Source organism: Pyrus communis, chromosome 9 (assembly GCF_041283825.1).
Source record: "Pyrus communis isolate YQ-2024b chromosome 9, ASM4128382v1, whole genome shotgun sequence".
NCBI lineage: Eukaryota > Viridiplantae > Streptophyta > Magnoliopsida > Rosales > Rosaceae > Pyrus > Pyrus communis.
In genome coordinates, this window is record NC_142573.1 from 13,949,804 (window position 1) to 13,959,131 (window position 9,328).

Sequence of the window (9,328 nt, forward strand, 5' to 3'; positions counted from 1 at the left end):
TGCTGCCATTTACTTTTGTTTTTATCCAATTCATCCAAAATCCCCCCAGTCATTGTTTTGTTGTTAGTTTAACTTAGTTTTCAGTTTTATAAGTTTAATTTATGTTGATTAGCATCCCTTCTAATCCCCAGAATAAAACGATCCCTACTTACTTGTACTATGATTGTATAATTTACAGGGTTTAATTTGTGTGTTAGTTTTTACCACATCAAACACAACATCACATCTTTGTGCAACTTAGACTTGACATCATCATCCACTACCGTATCTTCAGCAAAGATCAAACACTCATCGACATGCACCATGTCTATCATGAAACAACCATTATCAGCTTCCACATCTAGGTATACATGTCCATTAAGTCTTCTCCTACCATAATAGAAGAAAACTTTGAACAACTTTTCGTAGCTCAATAGAATATGGTTATCCTCATCATGGTCCATAATCAACACTCTCTTCAAAGGAAACCTAAGGTTCACTTCTAACAACACCTTTACAAACAAACCATTAAGTCCCAGGGTAACTTCATCAACCATAATCACATGACGAATTGGTTGCGTGATATCTTTCTTGATGTATCTTCCTTGTATTGCACCACACTCTAGGCAGCCTAGCCAAAACCACCAACTTAGTTATCACATTAACGTCCTTGAAATGGGTAGTCCACCTTTCTAGATGGAATATCTACCCACAAACATACTAAGGCCTATTTTTAAGAACGAACTTCAGGTTAACCTCATCAGTGAACTCTAAGGCAAACCACTTTCTTCCAAAGTGATCTAGATAGAACGTGTTCTTCACTTCATTTTTTTCCAAACTAAGCCAAACTTCCACTTAATTAATCTAGCTTCGAGAGATTATGCAAACATCTTCCCCATCAGAACACGATTGCATATGCTCCGTATTAATTGAATAACACAATTGGCTCTGGTGACATCTCTCTTCATTATGAAGGTGCTCCTAGCATTTTCAACTACAACAGGCTCCTGACCAGGTTATGGGAAAGTGAAATGGCTCTCCTCACTAAGAACATATTGATCAGTGCAAATTTTGGGTTTGGTGACGTCTCTCTTCATTATGAAGGTGCCCTTAGCCTTTTCAACTGCAACAGGCTCCTGACCAGGTTATGGGAAAGTGAAATGGTTATCCTCGCTAAGAACATATTGATTAGTGCAAATTCTGGGTCTACAAGTTGAGGGGGAGAAGAAGGCAGTGATCTGGAGATTACCCATGAGAGATGAGAGATGAAGCAAAGTAACAGAAAACAGGGTATTTGGTGAAATGAATAGCCATAAATAACTACTCAATAAATAGGGGGAACCAACCATCAAAACAAATGAAACAAACAAAAATCGTCATTAACTCAACACCTTACAAGCTATTACACAATTAATGATTAGCAAATGCAACCAATGAGTAGAACTAGAGGAAGCCAAAATAGCCCTAATATTGGACCAGCCCCCATGCCAAAGCAAAAAGAAGCATGGTCCAGCTCCCAAAGTGACTTGGAAACCTAAATGATTTCTAACATAAGTAAACTAAATCTCAATTAATCCAAAAAAATAAAATTTACACTAAAGCCATTCGACACAATCAAGAAAGCACATAACCGAAAAGCCAACATCCAAATCCAAACATCTCGAAGAAGCAAATCATCACAATCATAACACACATAATGACTAGAAATCTTAGTAAACCAAACCAGAAAGAACCAAACAACTTTAAAACTAGCATACTTACTAGCCCTGATAGGCACTGACACACAAAAACCAGAACCATATGCCAAAACAAACTATTACGATTCACTTGAGGAGAATAATGTAACCTAATAAGCTTTCTTAGACTCCAGTCTCAATTAGTAACCTTAACCCAATTATCAACCCCAATTTTGCCATCCACAAATTCAATTATCTTAACCCTAGATAATCGAAACCCTAAATAAATAAAACCTCAAATTAACAGCACTCACATTAGCCCAAGCACCGAAATGAGAGCTGCACAACCAACAGCTCTAAAAATCAGTCAAGTTGCATGTGAAGGCACCAACGGCGCTTCACATGCGAAAATCCTAGCTCCGATCTTATTAGTGGTCTAACCCACAATATCTAGAGATTTATATGACACTGTGAAGTCTTGACTTAAGTGTTTTGGCTTTCCTTGTCAATATTGTAAATTGTACCATATGCTCGAATTAATTTTAGGACATACTCTGATTATGGGTTGTTGTTGTTGAAATTAAATGCTCAAAGGTATGACTCATCACTTCAAAGGTTTGTTCATGCATATACATTTCATGTCTAAATTCTTGTTACATTCTGACTAGATTAGTTATCTCGTCATTTTTGCTCGCTGCTTTCACGCAGCTGGGCACGCAACTTAAGACTGCCCATATGGGCTGACTGACACCTTTTTGTTGATAGCTAGCTTTTAGCCATTGATCTGCCCATATGGTTTTCTACGCTGAAAAATGTTCCCTGTCATTGTTAATTGAAAACATACAGGTTCTCATTAAGGGTTCTTTTGTGAGGTGGCTGTTTAGATTTAATTTGAGAGTGTGAGAGTACATTAAAGCTTTGAAGCTTCCCTTCTTCCTCATTTATGAAACCCTACCTGCCAAACATTTCTTTATGCATTAAACACACAATCGTTGAGAAACAGGGTTACATTGTCTTCGTGGTTTGCATTGTTCTCATAGTCTAAGTCCCAAGTTTAAAATCATTAATTAGACCTAGTTTTCTTGTTGGATTCACGTTAGTTTCTTACTTTAACTATTTAACTGGAGAAACTGACTTGTCATTTGAATCCACATTATATCATCTACATCATTACATCACTCACTTGAAGAACGCATTGGTCTCGGTGCTACAAGGTGAGGAGCTCAAGGTTGGAGCTATTTCCTAGTGAAGACCGAAAATGTCTCCATCTCGTGCAAAGTAAGGTTGCATAAAGGTAAAGTTGCTTTGTAGATTATGTTGAATCCCACATCGGCCATAGAAAAAGAAAAGTAAAAGTTTAAATATCTTAACCCTTCTTCCAACAACATCGATACTCTCCCTAACTTGGTAATTACCACCTGCACAATCTGTCAGGTGTGGGGTTTTATCACAAAAGGCGTCGGTGTTAGTTAGAGTGGTGTTATGATATTTAAACTATTACTTTTCTTTTTCTATAGTTGATGTAGGATTCAACACGCCCCTCACATGGGATCTAATTAGTGGGTCACACGTGGGAGATCCACACATCGGCAACCATGTGGAGCCAAGAGTTCAATTTTTGGTTGAACTTTGCTATGAAGGCTCCCTATGGGTGCACAAAGAAAATTTTCTTCATGCACCCACAAGCTATAAGCCTGAGGGTGAAGATTGTCTACTATTGTTAAACGAAGAAGAAGAATGGTTTCTATTGCCATGAAGGAAAAAAAAAAAAAACGAAAGAAAAAAAAGTTGTGGTTCCGCTGCCTTGGAGAAGAGAAGAAGAATTTTTTTTTTTTTTTTTTTTTTGTCAAGGTAGGATACATTTCCTATCATGAAGGTTCTTGGGTTTTGTTTTATTTTTATTTATTTTTAATTTAGTTTGATTATGAGTTTGAGGAAGAAAAAAGAAGGATGAAACAAAAGATTGAAGAAAAAGATTTGGTGATTGGGGCTTTTGAAAAAGAGGCGTTAGTTTCAGATGGGCATTTGAAAAGATTAGCGTTTGTTCCAACTAGACTTTCGGAAAGAGGCGTTAATTCTATCATATCAAGAGAAATATTTATCGGGCATTTGAAAAAAGACGTTAGTTCCAATTGGGCTTTCGAAAAGATTAGTGTTAGTTCTACTTGGGCTTTCGAAAAGAGACGGCAGTCCCAAAGATTATGATTTGTTCGTCAGGCTTTCGAAAAAAAGACGTTTGTTCTAGTTGGGCTTTCGAAAAGATTGGCACTAGTTCCAAGTAGGCATTCAAAAATAGGCGTTAGTTCTGACGGATTGTGATTTGCTGATCTTTAAAAAAGATTAACATTAGTTTCAGCGTATTAGTGAAGATTTCCTTCTTGACAAAGCCAAAGGGCTATACGTGCTCGCATGTCACCTGCTTGTTTTCCACGTGTATGCTTGAAAATCGACCACACTTGTGGGGGCGTGTTAAGAGTTGAAATGTGAGGAAGAGTTTATCCCATATCGGTGAAGGACAAGCCTTGTTATGGGCTTACATGGTCTTAGGCTACTCCCCATATTGCCAATTGGTTGTATGGTGGAACCCCAACTTTCTTATGGTATCAGAGCCAGGGAGCAGGCCGTATGTATTACCACGTGATTGAAGGGGGGTCCCCTTGGCCCCACGCGATGATGGTGGGTGTCCAATGGGCCTGCATGTAGGGTGAGTCCCCTTGGCTCCATGTGGTTGCCGATGTCTGGATCTCACAATGTGATCCACTAATTGGGTCCCACGTGAGGAGGCGTGTTGAAACCCACATCGGCCATAGAAAAAGAAAAGTAATAGTTTAAATATCCTAACACACTCTAACTAACACCGAGATTTTTTGTGATAAAACCCCAACCTGACAGATTGTGCAGGTAATAATTACCAAGTTGGGGACAATATCAGTGTTGTTGGAAGTGGGTTGTTGGCCCGTTTCTTTGATAATTCTAGATATAATATTAGATCTAGGAAAAGAGCTTGATGTGCTACCTTGTATGAATCTCATTTGCACTAGTGGATTGAACTTACTGGAGTCCCCAATTTTTTAACCCATAGGTGGGTTTTTCCTGTCAAAACTTCTTGGTTTTAGTGTTACTAAAGGCTTGCCACATATCTCACTTACTAGCACATGATACATGCATCCTTTGACTTGCTAATTGATATGTGCCTACAACCATGCTCACACAACGTAATAATAAGTAATGAACATGACTACTATTGACTAGAAGAACTCTTAGTAACCTAGGTTGAATTGATAAAATTGTGTTTGGTTGACTAACAAATCTGTACTTAGCCGACTGGTGAGTTTGACTAGCCAGTCTAGTAGACTTTGTTTTTATATACAATATATTTCGCTTAGTACCAATCTCCAACACCATAAAGTAAAATTGTTTGTTTTTTATTCAATATATTCTGCTTTATATTAATAGAAATTGTAGGAGGAACTTTGAACTCGAGTCTATAGAACGAGCTCATCCGTTATAGCAGATATACCTATATTTACATCTGCATGTAAATTTTTTTGTTAAATTATTCCTACTAATGTATGCCAAAATTTGGAGGGGCCATGAAAAATTGAGAATCAAAGCAGAACGTGAAATTGATTCAACTCGATGGTGAAGCCCATTGTCATTCGTAATAAACCCATTTCCTGATAAATAATTTTGTTTTCTTATTTTATCTTCATTGACAAAAAGCGAAAGGTTTTAATTTCTGTTTTTACTAACTTAAAATTAATTACACTTTTTATTTTATTTTTATTATTTATTTTATTTTATTTTTACAAATCAATATAATAAATTAATTTAATTTGCGAGAACGAAGATCGAACGAGTGAATAGAATATACACACTGCTGTAGTCAAGGTCAACTCATCACCTAGCTTGCTTCTGAGTCAAAATTACACTTGATTGTAAACGTACATAACAACATAGCATTTTTAATTTTCCATTCATTAAAGTACAAACATTGAAAACTCTTTTTTTTTTTTAATAAGAGACATTGAAAATATTTTACATGGAAATTGGAATATTATTCCATAAGCAACCATAAGAGACGTTCCATTAATCCCAGCTAGACTCTGGCTGTTGATGAATTTCTTGATTACTTGGGTCGACTTGCTGTCTCGATTGGCCCAGCTTGCCTTGCCATCTGAATTCACCAAAATTTATATAAAAAATGAGATTAATACACTTTTATTTTATGGGATACAACTAATTGAAAACCCTGATATGATATAATATAATAGTCCAAAACTTGAGACCGATCGAGTCACCTGAAAATAAGCCTCAAGCTTCTTTTTCAGTGTTGCATGTTCTTGCTTCAGTCGCTGGAAAGTCCTCATGCATCTGATTAATTGCATATATTGATCGTGCAAAATTACTTTTTTTAATTGATTTGATTGGTTGGGGAATAAGATTCGCTTTATAATTTGTATTTTTATATATAAAATAATGTTGTAATTCGAAAAGATGGATTGATTAATGTACCCTTCTGCGTTTCCTGCATTACAAAATTCCCTAAACTGCTGGCACTCAACTTTCACCTTTTTGGCTCCGATGCTGCACCAGTAAACAAAATCGTTTAATTAATTTGGGATTAAATATTGTCATCTTAAAAGCCAACACAGAACATACTAGCAGATCCCTTTCCCTTCTAATAAATTTTAAAATTAATAAAATCGAAAATTTTATTACCTTGAGCTACTTCCCTTGAACTGCTGCATATAGTTGTCCAACTTATTAAAATCACGAGGTTCCTTCTGTCTGCATACATATAAGACATCATTATATGTGGATACAGTTTATCTAATTAATTAGTCCTCGCGTGGTATATATGTCCATCAAAAATTTAAAAAGTTGAAAATTATAATTTGACTCACAGTGCCTGCTCTAGGGTTTGGAGTGATCTAGATGAATCTCGGTAGAACAATGTAGCTACTTCCTCCACAAAATTAGGGTTAGCATCATCTTGCAGCTCCTCCAGCTGAACAAATTGTTCGTCCAGAAATCCCTATAACACATATACACCGCGAAGACTAAATTAATTAGCCACCAGAAATTCTCAAAGATTTAGAAAATTTAATTTTACATAAATGTAAACTTGCATGCATGCTCAGGGGTTGATCGGGAAACATAATGGTGTTGCATGGACGGCGAACAATGCCTCCCACTCCTTCACATATATTTCAATGACTATTTGGTATCCAGTTTTATTTTGTTTGACAAGTTTCTACACATCATGTCATTGATCTACAATACTTACATGTATTCAATACAATTATCATTTGACTGGTTAGATATAGTTCATGTGAATATATGTATTTATTACAATAATCATCTAATTGTCGAGTTGATGATTGTATTAAATACATGTAAGTATTGTAACCAAAATTCAAATGATAAAACGTTTGTAAATAAAAATATAGATAAAAATGATGGCTTGGACTTGTAAATGCAAACTACAAGTTTGAGAAAATTTTAGCTGCGGAATTTAGGGAAACATGAAATAAAAGGAAAAGGGTACGTATGTAAAGAGAAGAAATGAAAAAAGAAAAAACCTGATCAAAGAGGGACTGCCTCATGAGACGAACCGGCCTACGCAATTGGTTTCTTTCCATTTCAGAAGAAATGTGGATATCAAAGGATAGCAGAGAGAGAGAGAGAGAGAGAGAGAGAGGTAATAAAAATACACACTTGGAAGCTGGAATAATGTGTGTGTGATGGTACAAATTGTTATGGGCAAGTAGGGGTTTATATATTCTATGGAAGAGGGATACACACACACAAACGTGTATATATAAACGGTATTAGTATGAGGGTATGCGAGTGAACAAGTTTCCATGAAAAGGAGGAATGAAGTGATTGGAGAGTTAGTGGGGTCTAGAGGAGTAGTTATTGGCAAAGCTGATTCTGTAATATAATTAACTAAATAGGATGACATTGTTTATGAGTTATGTTAAATCTGGAATATGGAATGACTGCTGCTGTTTATGTATGGATTCTAATTCTAGATAAGCGTCCTTGTTTAATATATATATATGTGTGTGTGTGTGTGTGTGTGTATATATATATTCAATTTTATTGAAATTAATATTGAGTTTAGTAAATTAATTAGTAATAGAGCTTAATGCACTCAAATCTCTAATATTCTCCCACCGATACACCCACCGCTAAAAACCCATTATCATGTTTTGTATTTTCAACCATATTTACATGTAAAGGGGTTTGGAGCTCATCTTTATTACAATATTTTTGTGTTTGCTTCTTCTTCACTTTTCAATTTTATTTTTTGGTGTAATTATTGCAACGTTATAACATATGTAGAGGTAAAACTCACCTACTTTACAAAATCATATATTTTAAGTACCCATATCGATTAATTTTTTCAACTAATTTCGAATGAAAAAGATGTACGATAATATATATATTCTTTTCCCTTTTCTCCATTTTCTAATAATCAAGTTTTGCTGCTTTCATCAACGTGGTAAGAGTGTTGATTAACCTTAAAGTTAGGTTAAGAAAAGCAAATCTACCATTTGATGGGCATATGCACCCTTTCACATACTTTATTGGGAACCTCTCCTGCATGCATGAGACAACTAAGGAATTTATCCAGGAGGATCCCAAAAGCAAACAATAAATTTTCACTAAGCCAAAAGATACAATCATATTATGACGCAAGCAATATAAATGGTTTGGCAAGTTCATAACGCGCGTGGTGTTATCATATAACTTATTTGATCTTCGAAACAAAATGTGTTCTGATGATATCTTAAATCAATAACATAATATTCTGTAGAAAGAATATGTATGTTAATCATTATATATATTATTGATCCATAACACAATAACGTCATGAGGTTATATTACATAAGTCCTTTGTATCTCGCATTTTACTTAAATTTCTTAATTAGTTGCACAAAGAATAGTATCACATTTTATACGTAGGTCCATTTTGATGACCTAGGCTAACTAGTTAAGTTATATGCCCTTCAATTGCCATGAGGGAGTAGCTAGGAAGGAGGTCACCGCAGATTGTGATGGGCTAAAATGACTTTTTAAATTAATCAGTTGCACTTGCTATACAATATTCTTCATTATTCAGGGCTTGGAAGGCAAAGATCTTGTCTATATGTTTCATCTCCATTGTAAATATATAGGCTAAAAAACATGCTAGCATCGTAATGGAGGCACTGGCTTGGTAGCTAACAACTTAGCATATTAATGCGAGCTCAATTGGCTAAAAGTTTGTTCTCTAACGTACTGGTCACCAGCCTTAACTATTATTTGATGAAAATGTACGGGTGTAACACGATAACTTCTCACCCAAGTACATTGAAATCAAGAGTTTAGTTAGAAATGGTGCATTAGTCAATCCTAGTTTGTTGATAATTAGTTAATTAATTAGTCTTTGGATTTCTTATTATTTAAAAGTTATTTTTGGTATTTTGTGTCTTAGGTTTTTTTTTTTAAGGTTAAGATTTTCGGTTTCTTTGCCTATTAAGTTAGAGTTTTCTTTAGACATGTAAAGAGGTTTGGAGCTCAAGTACTTAGAAGCAGTATCTTTAATATAATGTTCCGTATTTGATTCTCCTTCACTTTTAATTTTAATTTTTAATGTAACTATTACAACGCTATAATGTATA

General features: G+C 35.2%; 1 protein-coding gene across 1 annotated transcript; it reads right to left on the reverse strand.

The window, feature by feature from the left end:
• Positions 1-5,574: 5,574 nt before the first annotated feature.
• Positions 5,575-7,341, reverse strand: AHP4 (HPT phosphotransmitter 4). Its single transcript, XM_068478330.2, has 6 exons — positions 7,241-7,341; positions 6,563-6,693; positions 6,378-6,446; positions 6,171-6,242; positions 5,957-6,029; positions 5,575-5,832 (listed from the first exon to the last, which is right to left on the reverse strand). Exons 1-6 carry the CDS (start codon positions 7,298-7,300, stop codon positions 5,785-5,787), a joined length of 453 nt encoding a protein of 150 aa, XP_068334431.2. The 5' UTR covers positions 7,301-7,341; the 3' UTR covers positions 5,575-5,784.
• Between the last annotated feature and the right edge of the window lie 1,987 nt (positions 7,342-9,328).

Excerpts from the sequence above, each read along its gene's own strand:
- AHP4 (XM_068478330.2), bottom strand. The coding sequence starts at position 7,300 with ATGGAAAGAAACCAATTGCGTAGGCCGGTTCGTCTCATGAGGCAGTCC. Across the intron at positions 6,694-7,240 it reads GGCAGTCCCTCTTTGATCAG|GGATTTCTGGACGAACAATT; the intron begins GTTTTTTCTTTT and ends TATGTGTTATAG. Across the intron at positions 6,243-6,377 it reads TTCAAGGGAAGTAGCTCAAG|CATCGGAGCCAAAAAGGTGA; the intron begins GTAATAAAATTT and ends TTACTGGTGCAG.